The sequence below is a fragment of the Pollicipes pollicipes genome, unplaced genomic scaffold (assembly GCF_011947565.3).
Source record: "Pollicipes pollicipes isolate AB1234 unplaced genomic scaffold, Ppol_2.1 Scaffold_2555;HRSCAF=2994_pilon_pilon_pilon, whole genome shotgun sequence".
NCBI lineage: Eukaryota > Metazoa > Arthropoda > Thecostraca > Pollicipedomorpha > Pollicipedidae > Pollicipes > Pollicipes pollicipes.
Genome location: NW_023596136.1, coordinates 44,862,769 through 44,886,903, shown reverse-complemented (window position 1 = coordinate 44,886,903; position 24,135 = coordinate 44,862,769). Strand labels below are relative to the sequence as shown.

General features: G+C 55.1%; 2 protein-coding genes across 2 annotated transcripts; one reads left to right on the top strand and one right to left on the bottom strand.

The window, feature by feature from the left end:
• The first annotated feature begins 226 nt into the window (after window positions 1–226).
• Window positions 227–10,644, top strand: LOC119101747 (spastin-like). The gene is made up of 9 exons (XM_037225169.1): window positions 227–492; window positions 4,932–5,099; window positions 5,470–5,493; window positions 6,978–7,093; window positions 7,716–7,824; window positions 8,425–8,573; window positions 9,026–9,186; window positions 9,452–9,675; window positions 10,076–10,644. Exons 1-9 carry the CDS (start codon window positions 363–365, stop codon window positions 10,237–10,239), a joined length of 1,245 nt encoding a protein of 414 aa, XP_037081064.1. The 5' UTR covers window positions 227–362; the 3' UTR covers window positions 10,240–10,644.
• A 1,194-nt stretch (window positions 10,645–11,838) lies between these two features.
• LOC119101738 (uncharacterized) lies at window positions 11,839–16,331 on the bottom strand. The gene is made up of 6 exons (XM_037225158.1): window positions 16,282–16,331; window positions 16,019–16,209; window positions 15,612–15,883; window positions 14,479–14,679; window positions 13,023–13,274; window positions 11,839–12,712 (listed from the first exon to the last, which is right to left on the bottom strand). Exons 1-6 carry the CDS (start codon window positions 16,329–16,331, stop codon window positions 12,482–12,484), a joined length of 1,197 nt encoding a protein of 398 aa, XP_037081053.1. The 3' UTR covers window positions 11,839–12,481.
• Between the last annotated feature and the right edge of the window lie 7,804 nt (window positions 16,332–24,135).

Here is a 24,135-nt window from a genome sequence, read left to right as displayed (position 1 = left end):
TGCCCAATAATTGTTTTCACTCCATATCATTGCTTTAATATTGGCATGCTCCGGTTGCCCCTAAGCATTACGTCCAGCACCCCGCGGCCCCGCGCGCCTCAAGGTCGCGTAGATCAGTGACGTCATACTACCGTTTGGCGAAGATGAAGCGAGAATCACCGGACGGTTTTACCCCTCTTGGATGGGGGTGGGGGTTCTTGGCCGCAACACGGATTCGTTGGGGGAGAGTCCCCGAGTGCGTTGCGATGTCCGTTGGCTGTCTGTTCTTGTTTCTCGCACGGGTCACATTATTGTTGTAGCTACTTCTGGCTGCTCTGTGCTCCTCATTTCTATGGGATTAAATTTTCCACCTGTCCTTTGGCATGGACAATGCAAATTACCTATCTGACGCAGGCTTTACTGAGCCGCAGCTGGCCAAACAGAAGCTGCATAGCAAAAGGGCATTTGAATTGATTGGACGGGCATTGAAGCTTGATGAAGAAAATAAGACTGGTAGGTGCTGTAGTCAATATCTGGTAGCTCACACGTTGTGCAGAAGTTATGATCATTTAATATTTTTAGGATGCTGATAACCAGGTACCACGGTACCAATCAGCAAGGAATCCATCCTTTGCTCCAGATATCTATGTGACATGTGTGTGCTGAACCCTGTGCTTATCTATGCAGAACACATGCCAGGCTGAATATCACTGAAATTTGAAGTCACTTGTGCCTCATTTTTTTGTTGTAAAGTTTGGCAACAAATTATGCTTTCATTATTATGATTCCTGGCAACATGGCTGTCATGTTCTAAGCTTGGTGGTTACTGTGCACAAAAGCTTAAAGTCACATATTTACAGTACACATGTGCTGAAGCTATTGCCAGAATATTGCTGCTACCCCTGACATGTTAAAAAACCATGTGGCCAAAGCACTATATATTGTTAGGGTGCAGTATATTGCAGTAATCATCATATACTAGTATAGTTTTTGTGATGGACATGCAGGTTATGGTTAAGATTATTCCCTATAAGGTAAATTTGGGATGTAGTGAAATAACTACTGAATGAAGGAAACAGGTTACATGTGTTATCTGCTATGTTCAATATGAGAGGCAAAAAATGACATTCATGATTGATACCATGCAGCCACTGCAAGCAGCTACCACCTAGCAGTTCAGGGAAATCAATGATAAGGATGAAGTGGATGTGCATTTGAGGTTGCCTTTCAAATTATTTATGGTGTCACTGGGAAATCAAATAAGTAGATTATAGGAGTGACCTAACCTAGCTCAGTCTAACCTAACTTAGCCCTTACCCTGTTTCTACACCTCCTCCTGCATCTATTTTACTTAAGATTGAATATGAACCTTTTGATTGGATGTATTTCTAAGGTCAGGACTCACATTAAGTGGTGCTTGTTATGTGAGACAGGACCCTACCATGCAATCATCAAAATACAGGTCAAAAGTGGAATTTAGCATTCTAAGGTTAACATGGTCATGGTAAAGCATGGTAAGGTACATGGTAAAGCATGGTAAGGTACATGGTAAAGCATGGTCCATCCTGCCTTCTCCTCTGATATGACTTGATCTTTGCTGCTACTGATAGTCATGTCCCATGGCCGTGAAGAACAATAATTAGCAGTCAAAGCAACTTGGACCCACCCTGCCATGGGTGAGTGGGTTAGAAGGCAGGCACCCAGCCCAGCTGGCTATTATGTTAAGATAGGATTAGTACTCCTATGGTTTCCCTTGCACCTACCACCCTGTGCTCTTAAACTAACTTACACCATCACTGCAGTAATTGGCCATGGCACACCAGGTGATGTTAATTTTTCTCAGTTATGAGAGATGAAAATGTTGATAGCTTTTGGCTGATTGTCTATTTGTACTTGAATGATCACCTCCTGGCTGGTCATCTGGGCATGAGACTGTGCTAGCAAAAAATAACATTTCTTAATGTAACAGCAGTTGGGGCACAAGGCCCAGATTCCAATCATGAGGACAATACACATATTATATGTAGCATTTTGATTGAACAATGAACACCCAAACTATGCCTACTTGCCCATGGGGCACCAGTATTGACATGATCAGTTTTGACACTCCCATCATCCATTTGTTTGATGTCATGGTGATGAGAGGAATCATTTGAAAAATGTAACCTCAACAGAATATGCAATATTTACTACAAGGTGTATGCCAAATAGTACCATGCAGTGCAATGCCCAAATACCTTAACCAATTGCAGGTGCACACATCACATCACACATCTACATCTGTCTGTACAGCCTGTATAGCTTTGTATGCCATGATGTCAGGCATTTGAGCAGAGGGATCATGTACCTTATATCATGTTTGATACTTTGAATACTATTTACAATGTCTATACACTATGTGCATGTCTGTTCACCATTGTCACTATATGATCATAATTATGATTTGTGGAGATAAGATGATACAATATGCCTGTTTTCTGATTAATGGCAGTGTTTTCTCTTTAAACAAGGTGACTTGTGCAGAACTAGTTTTTGTCAATTTAGGCAAAAACCTTTGCAGTGGTTGGTATGCATGTAAATAAGATATGATGAGTGGCTTCAACTATTCACGCAATAAACCACTCATCAAACATATGCAGGTTCACTTAATGTAAGTTGTAAAGTACATTTCTGGGAAACAGGCATTTCAATAACATGACGTTTGATGGTGTAGCCAATGGAAAGGGGCTTCTGAAGCCACGTGCCCTGGCCCCTGAAAGGGGCTTCTGAAGCCATGTGCCCTGCCCCCTGAAAGGGGCTTCTGAAGCCATGTGCCTTGCCCCCTGAAAGGGGCTTCTGAAGCCATGTGCCCTGCCCCCTGAAAGGGCTTGAGCAAGCCTGGAAAGAAAGATCCCTGTCTTGTTTGGCATGTTAAGATTACTTGGCTTTTAAAACATCAAAACCAGACCCTGGGAGCATAGCAATGAGATCCTGAGCCTAAAGTGGTTCCCCCAGGTTCAAAACAAGGCACCTACCACCAGCTACAGTAACATAGTGGTGTCTCATACCTGACATGGCTACCTTTCCCAATTAGGGCTTCCTTTCAGCAAAATATGGCTCTGTGACAGTTAAGGGTAGTGCATTTTAAATTGAGATCAACACTATGAAGCTTATAATTTTGTGATCTAAGGCTCATGGTAATTATTGGACAATGGCCAAAGTGGTTTGTGCAGAAGAGCCCCCAGCCACACACATACACATCTCCAGGCTGACATGACAATTGCCAAAACTGTAAAGCATTGTGAATCTATCACTATTGTATACTGGAATTACCTAGCTTGACCATACTTAAAGCCAAACAATTTTCAAGCAATCTGACTATTGAATCACTGCGGAAAGCCTACATCCTGAAGACTGCCTGTCCCACTCTCATGGAAGCATCTTTCCAGTGTATTGATCAACCCCATTGGTATGGGCTGCCTAATGTATCTGGCTGTACTAGTGTAGCATAAAGATCACCTGGACAATATCAACAGACTGCCCTTTCTTCTTTATTTTGCTTGTTCTTGTTTTACCATTTTGCAAAGTTCTCTCCTGCATTTTGATTTTGCTGCTCCATGCCCATGTATGTTTATTCTATGATCAGTCTGAATGACATTTCTGCCATCAAAAGGCAAAAAAGCCTAAGAGGCATTAGTTAACACAACACTTAAGCCTTTTGCCTTTGGGTGGGGTATTTGACCTCATCATGTTTTCAGCTTATCTTTGCACTGCACACCAGACCGAACTCGTTCGGACCACGGGGCCCAGACTATCCGTGGATCACAGATACTTGGCATACCACATAGGCCTTATGTTAGCTTTTGTCAAACTTGTAAGGAGAAGCAGTTTGACTTGAGGATGAAAGATGGCGACTTTCTGAATTTTCTCCATGCAAACATTGCTCTCCAGTTGAGGAAATGAAGTGCCCTGGGTAAGGATAGGCACAAGTGGCAGTGTAGCTTGTGACAGCACATGGGGCAGCATCAGTAGAACAACACTGAGATGTGAGATTAGGCACACCCTACATGAGGGCGATACTCGTAGGTTTGCGCCTTTACTACAATCCAATCCAGATGATTTGGAACTATATAAAGGCTGACATTAGCAAGCAAGATTCAAGATTTTCATGAGTGATGTAGTCTAGACTGCTGCCTGACTTGTGTGCCAAGTACTGTGAGTTTGGAACCTGCGTGCTGACCTTACCCTTGAATCCTGGATCCAGTTCCTTTTTGCTTCGAAAGTGCGGCGTGTGGAGTCCAAGATGCTGTTGCGTGTTTTGCCAACAGGTTTACTGCACATAGGATCTTTTAGAGAAGGTGGTTAAGTAGTCCGTCCCGGTGGTTCAGGGTCCGTCCCGGTGGTTCAGTTGATTAGGGCGCCTGCCTTCCGATCCACCCACCCGTGGCGGGGTGGGTTCGAATCGCTTTAGGGCGCTCGCTATTTGCCCTTGACAGGTATGCCCTGCGGCCGGTGGCAGCGGCCGCGCTTAAGGTCAGGTGACGTCAGAGGGCAGGACGGAGCGTGCCGAGCATTGCGGCACGTTAAACTTTCGCCACCAAATTATGCCGTTGCCTGGGATTGCGCGATCGGATGGTGGGGCTCAGGGCTCACACAAGCACTGCTAAGCGTTAGCTCTGATCCCAGAAATCCACCCATTCAAAGGGTTTGGATCAAATTTATAAAAAAGTAATCCTGTGAAAGCCAGAATCTTGGAAATTTGGCTGAAGGACTTTTTCAGAATCTATTTTGCAATTTTCTTAAAGAATTGGGATTCCCTGCTGTGATCCACACGCATGTGTGCATAACAATGCCCCGTGTGGAGCAGCAAACAGCAGCCATATCGCCTTCCCATTGGACATAGTCAGGCTTGTGCATCTGGTGTCATGGCTGGGGTTTGGCGCTGGCAACCAAAGTTGCTGGCCTTTTGGCAGGCAACCGCGCGGAGGCGGTGCAGCTGTACCGTCTGGGTATCGCGGAGCTGGAGCGGGGCATCGCGGTGGACTGCTCGGGTCGCGGCGAGGACCGCCGTCGCGCCCAGCGCCTCCAGGCCAAGATGCAGACCAACCTAGCCGTGGCTTCCGACCGGCTGGGCTTCCTCGGTGAGTTGGGCGCCGGTCTACCGCCAGCGGTGGAAACCAGCCGTCAGCGCTGTGTCGTGACGGCGGCGGGAGTGCGGTTCCTGAGGAGGCAGAGTTCGGCGGTGCGGGTCATTCCACGGCTCTTAGTGGTAGTGGTAGTGGTGGTGCGTGTAGGGCCAGATATCTGCGGTTTTTCGGAGATGAATGTTGGGTATCTCGCGGTGAATGTTCGATAGGTGAAAACCCTGCTGTATCATCTGATCCGGCCGCGTCTCGTTGGTTTACCATCATGGACCCGTCAATCCTGCGCTTACATGCAGTTAAATGCTCCATTGAATGTCATGGAATGCATGCACTTCCTTATCACCACTGACGCGCGGATCACTTGCAGAGCGTCACCTGTCGAGCACCGACGGTAAGTCGTATGTCCTGCTGCCCTCCGCTCTAATGAAGCGCCTCAAACCTGCACGGCACGCCCGGCCGTCGCGAGTGAGCCTCCCTTGCCAGTCCGCCTCCTTCGCTGGTTTGCCTCCTTCGCTGACCGCGGCTCCGGTCCGCCCCTGTCCGCCAATCAGAGCGCATGCTGACGCTGGAGGGGCGCCACGTGGAGCCGGCGGCGAGCGCGGCGGCGCGGCGTCCGGCCGCGGCCCGGCGCACCGGCGGCGGCGGCGGCGGCGGTGGCCCGGCGCCACGCCAGTCCAGCCCGGCCGCGCCCGACGGTACGCTGCCGGCGCTGACCGCTGGCCAGGGGGGAGGGGACAGTCCGCACTGCTGACGGCCGACTCGGGCCACACTGCCGACGGTCGACTCGGGCCACACTGCTGACGGCCGACTCGGGCCACACTGCTGACGGCCTGCATCGTGCTGAATGTGACCTGTTGTTGCTTGCGATGTGTGCTGTCTGACACAGGCATGCCAGCGGCATGTGGTTGCTCGCAGATGCACATTTATTGTATGGCATGCACATGTGTATTAGTGCGTGTACGTGCGTGCATACGTGCGTGCATGCGTGCTTGGGTGTGTGCGTGCGTGCATGCGTGAGTGTGATGTGGTATAATACGGGGATATAGATTATCAACAAAATATTTAATTTTCGTTTCAAAACGTTGATTTTTGCCTCATGTAAAAAGTGCCTCCTATTTGCGACGCCTCCCGAAAAGCAACCCGTTGACACGTAACTTTTTCTCGGATGAATGGTGTACAAAGAGAAAATTTATGCGCAATGATCTACTGTTTTCTTTGTTTCTGCACTGCCGCGGACTGCAGAGCCTGTAAGTTCTGCGAGGAAGATAACGCCGGGATCGGTACCTTCACGACGACCGACTACTCTGACATCTGGCGGCGGAAAGCCAGCTGCTGCGGGTCGCCGAAAGGTGTCGCCGTCCGTCCCGTCCGCCCGACCGCTGCCCGGAAGGGTATGTATTGTTCCTCACGGAGGTTCGAACGGAGGGGCCGAACGGACCTACATAAATATTCCCAGTCATCGGGCTTCGGCAGGCATGTCATCAGTGTGAGATCTGTGGATATATGGTAACCACATCTGCTGTGATCATTCCACACAGAATTCTTCTTGCGTGGTTTTTGGACATTGCGATTAACTAAGGCTCATCTTAGATATCTCTGGCTATCAGCGCCTCCGAACCGCTGGCGAAAGTCGGCGCCGTTGCGAGGACAGCTACCTGCGTCGTTGGTGTAAGTCGCCAGCAGATGGTCGTGCGCGGCAGCCGATACTGCTGTTGGCGCAGCCCGCTGCGCCCTGCGCCGGCAGCGGAGCGTCTGCCGCGTCCTGCCCACCTGGCGCCGGTCGTATTGACGGCTACAGCGGCGACTGTCCGTGTCAACAGCGCGCCTCGCCGTCTGCGCCTGGTCCGGCCCGCGCGGCGCCGGGTACCGCGCGGCGGCCCACCTCGACGTCCGGCCTCAAGGGCGTCGACCCCAAGCTGGCCCAGGTCATCCTGGACGAGATCATCGACGCCGGCCCGGTGGTGACGCTCGACGACATGGCCGGCAACGAGGTGGGCGGCCGGCCGTGCGCTGGGCTCCGTATAGACGACAGGGCCGTGCAGGGTGCAGAGCAGGCTCGGTGTAGTAGACAGGGCCGTCGAGGGTACAGTGGGCTGAGCATGGTCGGTATTGTCGACATGGCCCTGCAGGTTACGTTCGCTCATTCACTGACGGCAGGTCGTGGCATGTCGAGAAACATCGATACCAACGGTCGTGGCGGGGATCGGCCGGCGGATGTGCCGTCCCGGTCCGCTGGGTGGGGCCCTGAGCCCGGTGATCAATGATCGGATTCGCCATCAATGGCCATGCCGTCTCAAACCATCTGAGTCGGCGTCAATCAATGCATGCAGCCTTACCGTACTTAGATCGGATGGTTGATGTCTGGTTTGGCCCAGTTGATGGCCGGGTGATTATTCTGGTCTTGCCTGAGCCGACAGTTGATGGCAGTATGTTTCGTTGAAGCTCGTTGACAACCTTCTAGCCTCGCCGCTCCGGCTGAGGCCAACGTGCCCCATCTTAACTGACGATCGTCCTGACTTGTCTTCACCGATGGACGAATCCGCGTCGTTTGCTGACTGACCACGGCGGCGGATGGCCGGCGCCGGTCGGCTGACAGTGTTTCCCTGTTGACAGTCGGCGAAGCGGGCGCTGCACGAGCTGGTGATCCTGCCATCGGTGCGGCCCGAGCTGTTCACCGGTCTGCGCGCGCCGGCCCGCGGGCTGCTGCTGTTCGGACCGCCAGGTGAGACGCGGTGGTGACCGGCGGGCTGGCGGTTATCCCCTGACGGCCGGCCCCGACGGTTAGCCCCTGACGGCCGGCCCCTGACAGTCAGCCCCTGGCGACCAGTCGCTGGCGGCCAGTCCCTGACGCCAGCCTGGTAGACTCTGTGGCCTCGGGCGCCAGCCGGCTCGGACGGAATGGCCCGAGACAGGCACAGTCACCCGCCGCGTGGGAGCCAGGCCGGCCACGGTGGCCCCCGTGAGACCCTTGTCCGACTCGTGGGTGGGTCCCTGGTCGGGGTCTGTGTCCCCTTGCGTGGCCAGGTCTGTCGATTCCTGAGAGGGACGGGGATATTCAAGGTAAGGTTGATCGATCGTTGATAAATTGGCTTCGTCTAGTTCAAGCATATCCTGAATAGCTTTCCATTAACATTCTTTTTTGCTGTGACCTCATCAATCACATGCTGGCATATTATATTGACAGGAAAAGCCGTTCCCCAAATGTTCACGTTCCGAGCCAGGAGTATCGCAGTCGTGGTCCCGTAGGTCAGTGTGTCAGTATCTCAGCAGGTCAGGATCTCCGCTGGCCGTGTTGGTGCATATTGCTGTGCCACTTTCTCAGGCAACGGGAAGACGATGCTGGCCCGGGCGCTGGCCAACGAGGCGTCCGTCACCTTCTTCTCCATCAGCGCCTCCAGCCTGACCAGCAAGTGGCATGGCGAGGGCGAGAAGCTGGTGCGGGCGCTGTTCGCCATCGCCAAGCAGCTGCAGGTGCGGTGGCGGCTGGGGTGGGTGCGAGGGCTGCGGCTCTGCTACTGTGGCGGGACTCAGGGCTGCGATCGTGAGGGGCCGCTGGGAGTCAGGTCCGGCCGCTGCCACCGCTGTTGGTGGGGAAGGCCCGGCCTTACGATAGGGCAGGGACTGAGGTCGTTGGTGGGACAGCAGTGGGAGCGGCGATCTGCGAAACGGCGCTGGAAGGAGCGTCGCATTCGTGCGAGGACAGCGGCGGGACCGGATGCCTCTGCGTGAGGGGGAGGGGGGGGGGGGGCTGGAGCTGGCGGCCTGACTTATGCGACAGTGGCGGGACTCGGGAGCCGCCCGTGTGACGCCGGCGGGGCTGGGAGCTGCCCGCGCGGCGTGCTGTCGGGGTGACCGCGGGAGCCATCTCGGCAGCCGCGGGGGGCTGCCCACGCTCCTGCCTCTAACCCCGCGCCGTGCTCCAGCCGTCCATCATCTTCATGGACGAGGTGGACTCACTGCTGTCCGAGCGGCGGGAGGGCGAGCACGACGCTTCGCGCCGGCTCAAGACGGAGTTCCTCTGCCAGTTTGACGGGCTGGCCACCTCTCCTGACGAGAAGATACTCGTGCTGGCCGCCACAAACAGGCACGTGGAAACACCGAGCGCGGCCGTGGCGCTGCCGGGCACTCGGCTTATACCTCATGGCTGCTGTCGCAATGGAAGGCTATGGCTTGATGTTAAGCCTTGTTGGTTGTGGATTGTGCAGTATTTAATCAGAGTAATTGGAGACGTTGTTACCACGCATCAGTTGGCGGGTCGGGCAGTTGGGCGCGTCGGCCCGCCGCCGGGCCGGCCGGCCGTGTGCGGCTGTGTGGGCGGGCCGTGACCGGGCCCTGCCGTCCGCCGACAGGCCGCAGGAGCTGGACACGGCCGTGCTGCGCCGCTTCCCCAAGCGGATCTACATCCCGCTGCCGGACGAGGCGGCGCGCGTGGCGCTGCTGGGCCGGCTGCTGTCGGCGCACGGCCAGCCGCTGTCGGCGCGCCAGCTGCAGACGCTGGGCCGGCAGACGGAGGGCTATTCGGCCAGCGACATCGCCGCGCTGGCTCGCGACGCCGCGCTCGGCCCCATCAGAGGCGAGTGGCGCACCGATAGTCCCCCGGCCGCCCCGCCGCCGCTGCCACCGATATCATCGGCGATATCATTATCGATTGCGTTGGCAGCTTGTGGCGATTTGAAGGGAGTGGACGAAATGTGTAGGGAGATATGTATATGCTTTATTTTAAAACAAAGTCTGAAATTGTGTTTGATTTTGTCGCCAGCAGACACGTATGCGGCATTCCTGAAGTTTCCCGGCATTCTCGTCATCCCGTGACCACAGCTGTTGCCAGCCCGTGGCTGAGTCTTGTGAGCAGTGGGGTGGTGTTACCAGAGCGCCCTGGCCGTAACGTCCCCGTGCCAGTGTCAGGTGTGCGGTGCTCCTGCAGCGGCCGTCGGCCGACCCGGTCCTGACCTGTGCCGGCCCGCCTCCAACAGAGATGGACCAGGAGGAGGTGAAGCGAATCGACCCCAAAAAGCTGCGCCACATCAGCCTCGACGACTTCACCGACTCACTGCGGCGGATCAGACGCTCGGTGGACGAGCAGGCGCTGGCGCAGTACGTCAAGTTTGGGCGAGAGTTCGGCGAGCTGCGGTCGTGATGCGCCGCCGCGGCGGCGGCGGCGGCGGCCGAGGCGGCGCTCCAGAGACGCGGGCGGCCGGGGGACGAGGATGGTGCCTGCCGGTGCCCGCTGCCGTGTCGGCGGGGGACGCTTGTCTGTCCCGCCCGGGCTCCGCTGTCTGACCGGTCACCCACCGTGTGTCTGTCCTGTCTCCGTGTGCTCGGTCTGCAGCTGCTGTGACGTGCTGGCCGCTCGTCGTTCCTGTGGAGCTGGCCTCAGTCTGCAGCTGCTGTGGCGTGCTGGCCGCTCCTCGCTCCTCTGGGACCGCCCTGGGTCTGCAGCTGCTGTGGCCTGCTGGCCGCTCCTCGCTCCGCTGGGACCGCCCTGGGTCTGCAGCTGCTGTGACCTGCTGGCCGCTCCTCGCTCCGCTGGGACCGCCCGTCTGACCCTCGCACCGGACTCGTGACGCGTCCTCCGCCGGGCCGGCTGAGCCGACCCCTCCGCTGTGCACGGCAGCTGGTGGACTTGTGCGTGGCACGGCAGCTGTGGCATTCCGCAGTGCCGAGCCTGGACTTGTGCGTGGCACGGCAGCTGTGGCATTCCGCAGTCCTGAGCCTGGACTGGCGCCCTCTGTAGGTGCGAGTGATGGAAAAAACGGCTGATATTATACGGACTGAAGTCCAGGTGGTGTTTAGTCACCTGTCAATGTTACTGACTGGCCGGACCTCTTGTAAATTGTGAGATAGAAGGTTTCGTTCCTGTCTTCTTGGATTGCAATCTCGAACGCAGCGTTAGGTTCTGTCCCTGCATTTAATGTTGCTGGGGAAAACGTTGAACGTTAAACGAAGCTGGACGCAGGGGACATGTTGCCCCTTAGACACGTCTTTGAGAGACAATGGAGCAGGGTGGAAATCTTGGAAGAATATTTGTCGGTTCCACGCCAATAAGATGCGGCTCGTTTCAAGTTGCGAGCATGCGTCATGGGTAGCATGTGATTTATAGACGATCATTTTTCGCGTGCATTACCGTACACGCCCGGCAGAACAGCCCGTTGTATACTTTATCTCGTGTTCCATAATCTAGCTGTGAATACTGGGTGTGTGGGCAGTACCCCCTCCCTCCGTGTTCTTGGGCGCCCCTTGGACCAGGGACACTGTCAGTCATGTGCACGTGGTGTGTCTGCCCCTTCTGAATATCATTCCTGGGAGTACGGACCCTGTGAGTAATGGTCGTGTTGCGCACAGGATATATAGTCAGACTCGTACTGTTGATTTATCGCACGTGCCGTCCGTCATTCACGCACCGTGCGCAAGTGTGTGGGGCAGAGTGAAATCGATCGCACATCATCCCTGTCTCGTCATCGTCTCAGTGTGTTATGGTGTCCTTACTATTAAGCGCCTCGGCTCGTAATACCCCGAAGGAGCGTCTCTCCGCGCTGCAGTCCCCATGTGATTAACGCCGCGTGTGACGGGTCTCAGGCACTCGGGAACGAATGCCGGCATTGTTCGGTTTCGATGGCCCCTGTTTCGAGGCCGGCGCGGAATGCTAGCTTCTGATCTCGCGGCTCAAGTCCAGCTGAGCCGGCAGAACCGTGTGATAGAGGTCACTGCGACGGGGTCCGGCGCGGTTGACCCTGGGCCCAAGAGGCCCCTGCCTGGGCCCGAGAAGAGAAGTGATAGTGTCTGGTCGGACAGAAGTCTAATCAAATACGGTGCAGGGTCGTGATAGCTCTAACCTCTGCCGCTGTCATGGCAGGCGAGTGTCAGGTATTGACTGTTTCGCGGAATCCTGCCAACGTCATGTGTGAGGTGCCGCCCACTGGTGCCCAGGCAAACCCGATGTATTGGTATCCGGCTTGGCGAGCCGTGCTTGTTATGTAACGTCAACATGCGAGAATAAACAAGATGTTCTAACAATACCGTGCTGCTTGGGCGCCAGGCGCCAACTCGGTGGGCATGACTAGTCAAGTGCGCGCCGATGGCGAATGTTCTGCTGGCGCTATGCGCTCCATGTCGCTTCCCGCTGTACGCAAGCCACACACACACACGCACACTCAGCAAAGGTGAACGGCTCGAAACGTGATCACACGCGCGCCCATCGATTCGGTGGGTTAGGCCTTCTTGGGGAGGGAAAGGCCTGGTGCCTTCGACGCCAGGCCTCCCACGTCTGCGAACAGACGCGGCCGCGCTGCTCGCCAGCCGCAGGTGGCCGGCGGCCGGCCTGTCCGCCAGACCGGCGGCGCCGGCGCTCGGTTCCCCACGCCGTTGACCCCCGGCGGCGCTCAGCGGTCCAGCTTGACCAGCAGGCCCTCGCCGGCCTCCAGGCGCAGCTCCTTGAAGCGGATGAAGCCCTGCTTGTCGCCGGTGGAGCTGGCCATGACGAGGCCGCGGAAGAAGATGTGGCTGAGGTCCCGTGTCACCGGCCGCTCGGCCGTGTTGAAGATGGCGCACCAGCGCGGCTGGCGCGGGTAGAACCGGTCCAGCACGATCACCGCCTCGTCCACGTAGCGCACCTGGCGGACAGCGCCGCAAGCTCAGCCCCGTTGGACAGCCAGGCCACCCCGTAAACGATCTCCATTTAAACCCCAGACAGCCAGGTGATCAGTATCAATGACGGCAGCACGGCGTAGAAAACTACAGAATGAAACCAACCAACGACGATACCGCAGTGACGGTCAATGACTACGCGAAGCTTAGAGACGTCAACACGCGCCGTAGTGATGCGGGACTGGTTACTAACACGGGCGCGACGGCCAGCTGGGCTAGGAAGCCGCGCCATTACACGGCCTCCTCGGTGCGCCCATCCCCCTGTGGGGAACTCACCTTGAGGTTGGACGAGCGGCGTGGGTTGAAGTCTCCGATCGAGTTGAATATGCCGTTGACGTAGACGGGCACGGCCGAGCGGTGCACGCCCAGGGCCAGCCGGACCGACTGCACGGTGATGTTCTGCTGGCTGGCGGCGTTGAAGAGGGCGTGGTCTGCCGGCAGCGGTCGCCACGGCAGCCGCCAGCTCAGCGAGAAGTCGGCCGACGTGACGTCATCCGACCAGGGCATGATGCCCAGGCCGGGCAGCGTCTGCCGAAGGAGGGGCGCCAACATCAAGCCAGGGCTGGGCCATGATGACGTCATCCGACCAGGCCATGACGTCATCCGACCAGGGCATGATGTCCAGCCCGGGCAGCGTCTGCCGAAGGACGGTCAACAACACCAAGCCAACGCTAGCCATTTCCAGCTGACGACTGCAGCAGATGCAAGGTTCCAAAATATGTCTAGGTATAAGCACCATCCCACTGTGCGTCTCGGCCTCTCACATTGTTCTGTTAATCGCCCTCCCCTTGCTCTCCCGCACCTGTATCTCTTCTTGCTTTGCGGATTGCCCTCTGGCCCAGCCTGGTTCTCTCGCGGCTCGACGGCTCGCCTGGTTCTCCTGCAGCTCGATCCTTCTCCTGGTTCTCCCGCGGCTCGATCCCTCACCTGGTTCTGCTGCGGCTCGATCCCTCACCTGGTTCTGCTGCGGCTCAATCCCTCACCTGGTTCTCTTGCAGTTCGATCCCTCACCTGGTTTTCCTGCAGCTCGACCCCTCACCTGATTCTGCCGCAGCTCGATCCCTCACATGGTTCTCCTGCCGCTCGATCCTGGTTCTCCTGCGGCTCGATACCTCACCTGGTCCTCCTGCGGCTCGATACCTCACCTGGTTCTCCTGCGGCTCGATCCCTCGCTTGATTCTCCTGCGGCTCGATCCCTCACCTGGTTCTCCTGCGGCTCGATACCTCACCTGGTCCTCCTGCGGCTCGATACCTCACCTGGTCCTCCTGCGGCTCGATACCTCACCTGGTTCTCCTGCGGCTCGATCCCTCACCTGGTTCTCCTGCGGCTCGATCCCTCACCTGGTTCTCCTGCGGCTCGATCCCTCACCTGGTTCTCCTGCGGCTCGATACCTCACCTGGTCCTCCTGCGGCTCGATACCTCACCTGGTCCTCCTGCGGCTCGATACCTCACCTGGTTCTCCTGCGGCTCGATCCCTCACTGGTTCTCCTGCGGCTCGATCCCTCACCTGGTTCTCCTGCGGCTCGATCCCTCACCTGTCCTCCTGCGGCTCGATCTCCTCCACCTGGCCTCCTGCGGCTCGATCCCTCACCTGGTCCTCCTGCGGCTCGATCCCTCACCTGGTTCTCCTGCGGCTCGATCCCTCACCTGGTCCTCCTGCGGCTCGATCCCTCACCTGGTTCTCCTGCGGCTCGATCCCTCACCTGGTTCTGCCGCGGCTCGATCCCTCACCTGGTTCTCCTGCGGCTCGGCCTCCATCAGGCAGACCTCGTCGCCGTACAGCAACGTGACCGTGCCGGGCAGCAGGCTCTGCAGCACGGTGGCGCCCACCGTGTGGTTGCGGCCCAGCCGGCGCGAGAGGCGAGTCATGTCCGCGGACGCCAGCCGCCAGTTGAACCAGGGCGTGTCCGACGACTCGTCCCACGACATGATCTGACGGCGCGCAGGGCAGGTCACGGCTGGCGGCGCGGGGCGTGCGGCATACGGCAACGGTGCAACGGAGTATTCTCTTTGCCGGCATCATGTCACAAGGATGATGTCATCGCAGATTTGAGCATTCATTTACATAAATGTTCGCATTCTAAACGCCGAGTGTTCGTTTCAGCAGAGTGCTGATAGCAGTACATGAAGATCTGGCAGCACCCCAAGCGGAGCCGCGGACTCTGACTGGCTCCGCCCACGCGGCAGCCGGCTGGGACGGCTGACCGGCGTCTGGCGTGAGGTGCCGCCCCGACCGGCCCAAGCGGTCAGACCATGTCACTGACGGATCACGTCACGGTCGCACGTGTCATGTGACACACCGTGCCAGGTCACCGCGTGGCGTGGTTGTCCAGCTGGTCATTGCTCTAGGCACAAGATGTGCACATAAGACATCCCGAGTATGTACACAGGTCTTATGTATACAGGTATACATAAGACATCCCGAGTATGTGCACAGGTATTATGTATACAGGTGTACATAAGACATCCCGAGTATGTGCACAGGTTTTATGTACACAACTGTACATAAGACATCCCGATTATGTACACAGGTCTTATGTATACAGGTGTACATAAGCCATCCCGAGTATGTGCACAGGTCATATGCACACAGATGTACATAAGACATCCCGAGTATGTGCACAGGTATTTGTACATGGGTGTACATGAGAGATGCCGAGTATATGCACAGGTCTTATGTACACGGGTGTACATAAGACATCACGAGTATGTACACAGGTCTTTTGTACACAGGTGTACATGAGACATCCCGAGTCGCGGTGTCAAAACAGAGCGCGGACTTTCTCCCGCAGCCCACTTCGGCGAAATCCATATTACTATTACCGGCACCACGATATATTATAGTCATTTGGGCAGCGGCTTACCTCGCTGATTTGGTCGGCGATCTCCTGCGGACTCTGGTCCTGGATGTGCAGCTGGCAGTCCAGCAGGTCGATCCGGTGGAGCACCTTGGTGGCGTTATGTCGGTCGTGGTCCTTCAGCGCCTTCAGCAGCTCGATTGGCACGATCAGGATGCGGTCCTCCATGCCGACCGTGTAGCGATCCAGCAGATTGCGGACATCCTGCGCCAGCGCCTCCACGTCCACGCTGTTCACCACCGTCTCCAGGTCAGCAGTATGAAGCCGTCCACGCCATGCTGCAGCCAGTGCTCCAGCACGTGCACAAGCTCCGGGTAGGTGGCCTTCTCCTGCGACTGGGTCAGGTTGGTCGGCACCATCGTCATGTCAGCGCCAGGCGAGTTGTCGAGTAGCGGCACGGGGTCAAGCGCCACCACCACGTGCAGGGTCCATGGCGTGAGCGTCCGAAACGAGGTTCAGGAAGTCGCCAGCAGTGCCCAACTTCGGGTCAACCCTGGTGAAGCTGGACACCTTGCCGACGTCCTCCGGAAAGCCCGGCGTCTCGAACATGGACGTCAGCACGATCGTGTTGACCCTCCGGTTCTTGACGTAGTTAAAGCCGGCTCTGGATGCCGCGGAGGTCGCCGACGCCGTCGCCGTCCGAGTCCTGGAACGGAGCCTGGGAAGATCTCCGTACATGGCCTCGCCCTGGTACCACTTGCGGAACGGGTCGCACTTGCGCGGCATGGCCACGATCCAGCCGATGCAGACCGCCAGCACGCCGAGCCAGACGGCCGCGTTGACGCCCAGGCAGAGGTTGCGGATGAAGCGGCCAGTTCCAAGACGGGCAGCAATCCTCCGCTTCCTTCTGCATCTCCTCGTAGCTCGGCCTCCGCACAATGACATCGTCCACGCCCTGCGGATGAAGCAGGGTGTCAGCGTCACCCGTGGCTTCGCCGGCCGCCGGCCAGGTGGGTGAGTATCGGATTCGATTCGACTCGTTCCATCACACGGTCACGCAGGCGCGTCGGTGAGCAAGTGAGCTGCTCTGCAATATATCTGTTTCATGAAATGAGCTGCAGCGGTCGTCAAGTTAATTAGCATTGGGTGCCGTCATGAGCTATGACACTTGTCATCGATGTCCATGTTACGCCCTAATGGAATGAAACGGAACATTAGTGCTGTTCAATATTTGAGCTATTCATTAACATAAGGCGTACATAAGATAACTTGATTCAAACATTTCCGATGAATCAAGCTTTCATCTGAGTTGCGTAAAAACATATGCATAAAATTACGCACCGTATCAAGAACAAAAGATGTGCTCCGCACAGCAATTTCGCAAGCTCGCACCAAACAATCCTGAGAACCTTGTCCGTATGGCGTCGTACATGCGAGGCACCACCAGTCCCTAAGGGCCGTCCATAAAATACGTCACGCGTGGAGGGTTGATTGAGGATTTCTGGCGCGTAACCTAGCGCAACAGGGGAGGAGGGTAATATTTCAGACAGCCTCATGTTACGCGACGTGTTACACTCAAGCGTGTTGCATTTCATGCTGATTTTTAAAAAGTACCCAACAACCTTTTTAAGTAGCCAACAGTCTTACCGATCGGCCTCGCCCCAGAGTTCGTCCCATTTCTACCTGTAACCACACCACCTGCAAGCAGGGCGGAAGGGGTCTTGCCCAGCGTAAGCAAAGCGTAACCAGCGGTAGAGTGTGTCGGAGAGTGTTCAGAAATGTGTTACTAATTGTTTTATGCATTTAAATGGTTTTGTTAGTTATTGTTCACGCATATTTAAATTGTAGTTGAGCCCGTTATCCCCATTTCATTCCCATATTGCCTTAATATATCCAACATCCAGTTATGCTTCCGCATGTGCCCCAGGGGCCATCAAAAAATTACGGCGCAATTTTGGCCACCTATCGTCGCCCAGATAACCCACTGGTGCGCCGAGCGAGACCCGTTATCTCCATCGTTCACCCTGTAAAAATCTTCATGAAAAGCACAAATCGGCATTATTCCCAGCCGCATCTCAGCGTGACATTTCGCTGCCTAAAACTCATCTTCTCACAGTAACGCTTCGTTTATATGCTTTATGAAAGCCACCCCCTGCCCTCCATAAGAAGCGTATTTTTGGACGGCTCCTTACGATAGATGTCGGAACAGCCACTGGCTGAGGGAATGCATTGGCCAACATAACACATGATGCTTTGAATCGAACAACTTCTTTTTGGCTGCTTAGTCGTAATACGGTTGATAAACAGCGAACCGCGCTGGGAAGTAGGACGGTTCATTCTTACGAGCAAACGATGTCCTTCAGTGCCTTAAAAAAGACCTTTTACAGTTACACCTTGCGCTTTTTTGTATACAAATTTCATTTTACATTGATATTTTCATTTCACGTTGATATTTTCATTTTACACCGACAGTTTACATTTAATTGTATGTCCTACACTCAAGCATTAAGAGAGAAACTGGAAAAATAAATCGTTGCATGCAAGGTCCGTGTTCGCACTATTATCTCCCAACCACTCGGTGACCTATCACTTCTGTCTCTAGCAGCTCTATGGCGGCTGGGCGGGCCCAGCCCGGCCAGTGGTGGGTTCGCGGCGGTGCACGAGCGGCGCGTGGGAACACACCTGGATGCTGCCCGGGTGCAGCAGCGCCTGCTGGACCCGGCGCCTCCGCCTGCGGGGTGTCCAGAAGGTGCAGGTTTCTCCTCGCCCTCGCCCTCCGACGACGTCTCCTTGCTGATGGCAGACACCGGCCGCTCGTCCGCTGAAATCAGGGGAAGCAGCTGACTGCAGCGCCGAGTGACACCCGACACCGAGTGACAATCGACACCGAGCGACACCCGACACCGAGTGACGACCTACACCGAGCAACACCCGACACCCGAGTGACGACCGACACCGATGCGACACCCGACACCGAGTGACGACCGACACCGAGCGACACCCGACACCGAGCGACGACCGACACCGAGCGACACCCGACACCGAGCGACGACCGACACCGAGCGACACCGACACCGAGCGACGACCGACACCGAGCGACACCCGACACCGAGCGACGACCGACACGAGCGACACCCGACACCGAGTGACGACCTACACCGAACGACACCCCAGCACCGAGTGACGACCGACACCGAGTGACCACCGGCACCGAGTGACGACCGACACCGAGCGACCACCAGACGCCGAGTGACGACCTACCACCGAAAGACACCCGTCACCGAGCGACAAACCGACGCCGAGCAACACCCGACATCGAGTGACGACCGACACTGAGCGACACCCGTCACCGAGTGGCGACCGACACCGAACGACACTCGACACCGAGTGGCGACCGACAACCGAGCGACACCAGACACCTAGGGACAAATCGACAGCGAGCGGCACGCGATAGCGGGTGTAACCCGACACGGAGCGACAGCGGACACCGAGTGACACCGACACCAAATGGCACGGACACACCCGGACACCGAGTAACAATCGATACGAGGGACACCTGCGGCACCTGACGCCGAGCGACACCGACACCGAGCGAGACCGACACCGAGTGCTACAAGACACCGAGCGGCACCCGACTTTGAGTGACACTGACACCAAGCGACATCTAACAGTAAAACACACATGTAGCATCGAGGTAGATAGCATAGTTTCACCTTGACATCGAGGAAGTCTTGGCAAAGAGCTGCGCCTGGCAGCGAGAGACCCATGACACTGAGAGACGCCAGGCATCGATGGACGACAGATACGGAGGACCGTACTCCACCATGCTGAATCTGGCACCGAGCGACACCTGACACCTAAAGACGATAGATACAGAGGAGCGTCCTCCACTGGGCAGACACCGAGCGACACCTGACACCGAGCGACACGGGCACCGAGTGACAAGGATGCCGAGCGACACGGACACCGAACGACACCTGACACCGAGGAGCATTGATGAACACCGAGGACTGAGGGTTCCTCACGCATGACAGGGACTGACACCAGACTTACTTGACACCGGGGCATCACGAAACGACGGGAGCCTGGGCACGAGACATGCCAGATACCGAGCGACAACTGGAACCAGACAGGTACCTCGACCCCGAAAGCTAGCAGGAGGACACGTGTCATTCCGGAGACCGAGAAACCACGGGCGGAAAATGTTGTTGAATGTCAAAAGACGTCTTGTATCGGTGTGTAGTGCGACGACACGACCGTCAACCGTGTTCTCCGTGTGTGCAACAAACTTTCAAGTATAACAACCTAGGAGCAGCATGCAACGACTCAAAAACTAGCAAACTTCGCGGAAAAACTTCTGCTTCATGGACAAGGGAGTCATTTTTGTTTTCATTTCATGGACGTCTTGTGCTTTTGGTTAACGAAAGAAACTATTTTGACGCCATATGAGCGCGCGATCCAATACCATATCAAACAAAAGTGTAGCACACAAACACCTTTTACTTTTAAGTTAGTGCATGCTAAAAAATTGACGTGAAGACTCGTACATTTAGTCCCACGAGAAATCAAATCTTCTGCGCACCGAACAGAGTAACATTGACCTAGACGTATCTGGAATTTACGCGATCTGTTCCTGATTTATTAGTTCTCCAGCTTCTGCTGCGTCATTGAGGGTGACGTAAGGCGGCGAGGTCAGGCATCACATATGGTTGAGGCCTTCTCAAAACCAGACGGGCCACTTCGACAACGGCTCCGACTGTAAATATCCAGTTCATTCTGGCTACTGCCTGCTCGTACATTCGATCTGCATAGCATCTCCTGTGTATCCGGTTTCTGGCCACGAGACACTGGCCCCGATAGGTGTCGTCAGCGTCGGCTGCTGAGGGGCCCACTAGCCGGAAGATATGCGACGTTCGGACCGGTTCTGCTGCAATACGCAGGTCATAGTCCGGTCAAGCACCAATCTGAAACCCAACTACGCGCAGGAATCTCTTTTCCCTGCATTTTGTCACGGCTGGTGACACGTGCGCTAAAGCGTCTGCCTTCTAGACCCCGGCGCTGCTTATCATAGTTGTTTTCGGAAACGTCGCAACCCATCAGAATTGTGAAACCACGCACAAACTCCATTTCAATTCACATTTCGGCAATGAGGTGCAACTAACCATCCCATCCCGGATAGGGGGAGCAAAAGTCTCAGGTGGCACATAATTTGCAGCACGATCAAACGTGCGTCTAATTACCCATCCATTCAGTTGAACGGTAGCGATCGAAATGTTTACTGATGGTGATAAGTGGCTCGACTCATTCGACGCATTCTGGACTATTACCCGCTATGACGGGTGACGACCGGGAACTGCGGGCAGGGGTGGCGCCTCGGGTTTTGAGGGGGAGGCAATATTTCAAAAGGGGAGCCTCATAAGCACCACGGGGAGGCTTCCTGGGCAGTGTGCTATCCTCCAAAAGGGGAAGGGTGCCGAGAGCATGTGCTCCTTTATCAAACTCCTACATGCACCATGCCCAGGTAAACAAATGCTGGCATTAAGACAAAAGCCGAATGGGGCCTCCGAATTATCCAGCAAAGAGTTTCAGTAATTTTAAAACAGGGTCACCTGATGCATAGCGCCTAATCCAGAACGGGATGCTTATGATTAACGATTGGGCCTCCTTATTGCAAAATATTACGCCCCAATTCAGAACGCGGCCATCTGTTGCATGAAAGCGGCTTCCTGTTCCAGAACTGGGACCTATTGAATATAGAGGATGCCTCCTAATCTAGAACAGGGTCTCCTAGGCTATAACGAGGGCCTCACGAGCAACAAACGGGCCGCCTTCCTTAACACCACATCGAGCCTTTTGATCTAGATCATAGACTGCCTCATTAATAAAGGTGGCCTCATGCCCCAGAAAATGGGCCTCTTGGTGAAGAAAATACTATAGGTCTTCTGAGATCGATTTAGTATTCTCTAGCTCAGTTACAGGTGTCCTTGACACAAATTTTTATAATCTGTGGGTACTTGTAATGCCTTGTTTTGAAAAACGGAACTACCCCATTGTGGGGATGGGGGTATAGCCCATTGTCCCTTCCCAATAGCCTGTTGTCCCCTCTGCCCCCCCCCCCCCATGCTACGCCGCCCGTGACTGCAGGTACATAAAATTGCACAATATTGCACGACAGATATAATGCATGCTCGATTACGGGTGAAATTACCAATAATCCAGGCACTTCGATGAATCGATAGCAGCGATGTTTCACTTTAATTTTGTAGGGTGATTGATGACGTGCAATCAAATCGCAAGCCTTTTCCTACATGATAGATTAGAGTGTTTTGCCTTCTTGATGTTCAAAATGTAACACCCATGCGAGCTGTGGTGCTGTCATATGGCCCAACCACTTTCATGCAGAAATCAAATCAGATGCCATTTTCGTACACGATACCAACACAAATTCGCACTGATGCTCGATAGAAACCTTTGGAGCACGTACCAGGTTAATTATTTTCCTAAGAAAAGCATGGCATAAGCAAATTTGCATACATATTTTTCGAGGTTCTAAACCGTACGTTGCTTGGCCGTAGCGTTTCAGTACATTTTCCTTCTTCGTAAAAAATGCGGAAGAATAATTGGTCTTGAGTTGTCAGCATTATTCAGCAGGTACTCTCAACATGCTCTGTCACCAATTCGACGCCCGGTTCATTATATGGGAGCTCGCATCATGTGGCAACTGCCGACCGCAGAAATTCGCTCGCCCCCAACCCGCTTCATGTTCATGCGTAATTGTTTCATATTGCAGTAGGCATGGGAGCCCTGGCGTGTCCGGAGTTCATGGTGGTGTGATAAAAAGCTCAGGAGCATTTTACGTTATCTCAACACGCCTCCACACATTAGGTGAGGTGCGTTTCTAGCCTTGAAGCCTGCATAATGCGCTCGTACATCGAGAATGCAATTCACAATATCGATCGGCACTACCGGCTTGGTTTTGTGTGATAATGATAATACAGGAACCGTATCGTCCGTAGGATTAGCTCTAGTCAGGGCCACAGCATGGGAAAAGTAATCAGCTGCTTCGATCAGCAAAAAATTAAAATTGCGAAACGTCTCAACACAGGCTGTTTGCGTTTTGAGTTTCATAATAAGCGATGCTTGCATTTCTTAGGTTGTTGCTGACGCCCCGTCCAGACGGACATGCGCAATAGCGGCTGAGTTTCTTGGAAATCCCTCCAGAATGCATAAATGCAGCGCGGCCTTTCACGTCTGTCTCCATGATCAGACTAGCGAGGCGTATGGCTTGTTGGAGAGAGTAGCGCCACGTATAGCGGGTTTAGTGTGACGCGATGGTGCAGCATAACACATAGCATCCACTTCGACTAGACGCACGCTCACCGGTAATGTCCGCTGGGATGTTGCCGAGGACGTCCGGCGCGACCAGCGCTTCGCTGTGCGCTAGATTCAGATCCAGCGCTGGTACCAGCTCCAGACTGTCTGGCAGGCACCCTGAAACGGGATTGGATGTACTCAGCTGTGTGCTTACAGGCGGTCAAGGTCGGCGCCGTCGTCGGTTCACGCACATATTCTTGGAAGGTCGAAGATACGCACTTGGTGCGCACCAGACCCATGGGGAGTGCTCAGATACCGCTGATCTGGCGTCAGGGTCAACCGAAGCTCGCCTAATTCGAAGTGCACCACTCTGCGCTTATCTCTTTCCAGTCGGCGCTTATACGACACTATTCATCTTTCGGAAAGCTGGAAGGCCTCCGCTCCCTCACCTCCGGGGTTAGCAACCCTGTCTGACGCGGCGCCCTGCTCCCCAAGACAAGTAAGAGGAGCACTCCCGAAACCATAGACCGGTGGGACAAGAGCTCCCATGGAGAAACCCAGATCCACCCGAGGCATGTCCGAGCAACGCCAGACCTATGCCCGTGCACCAACCATCTCTGACACGGATAGCTGAACACGCTTCCCTGACCACGTACCACACACACAGCAACGCGCACCGCCGACCCCTATCGTACAGTCGAAGCCCGGGAGCATGCTGGTCGGATCGGCGTGGCGTGCGGCCGTTGCCCTCGTATATTATCCCAACGACGTCACGACAACTTCTGACGTCAACATAGAGTGCCGGTTGCGCCGGCATTCTATGCTCACGCCGGCACTCTATGTTATGCATGTTGCGCTGGTACAGTGACTTCGCGACAGTACGATCTTTTTGTCGTCACGAGCCCATGATATGTCAATTCAATTCTTGGCTTATCCATGCTAACGTCCAGTGATGTCATACTTTAAACCTGATTCCTAAACAATTAAATGGCTCTTATTTTCGTGGACCGCTGCACGTTCCGGCATGATTATCAGTGACTGCTGGTAGCCAATGAGTCAAAGTGGGTGGCATAGCCTTCTCCCAGGTCAGCTCAGTCCATCATACTAGACCACACTGATGTCACAAACGTATTGGGAGAGTAACACCTGTGGGCAGCACACATCACCCACCCACGTGTTAACTGCCCTCGTTTGTTACCTGGTTATTTGAATAAGAGCCCTCTCGACCAGTAATGATCACTTCAGGGTCTATGGGATAAAGGAGACTGGATAGCGG

Bases quoted from the DNA above. Each gene is read 5' to 3' on its own strand.
- LOC119101747 (XM_037225169.1), top strand. From the start codon at position 363: ATGGACAATGCAAATTACCTATCTGACGCAGGCTTTACTGAGCCGCAG. The intron at 493-4,931 runs GTAGGTGCTGTA...GCCTTTTGGCAG, and splicing joins TGATGAAGAAAATAAGACTG to GCAACCGCGCGGAGGCGGTG. The intron at 9,187-9,451 runs GCACGTGGAAAC...GTCCGCCGACAG, and splicing joins GTGCTGGCCGCCACAAACAG to GCCGCAGGAGCTGGACACGG.
- LOC119101738 (XM_037225158.1), bottom strand. From the start codon at position 16,331: ATGCCGCGCAAGTGCGACCCGTTCCGCAAGTGGTACCAGGGCGAGGCC. The intron at 14,680-15,611 runs GTAAGCCGCTGC...GCGCGCCGTCAG, and splicing joins TCGCCGACCAAATCAGCGAG to ATCATGTCGTGGGACGAGTC. The intron at 13,275-14,478 runs GTGAGGGATCGA...CTCCTTCGGCAG, and splicing joins CCGAGCCGCAGGAGAACCAG to ACGCTGCCCGGCCTGGGCAT.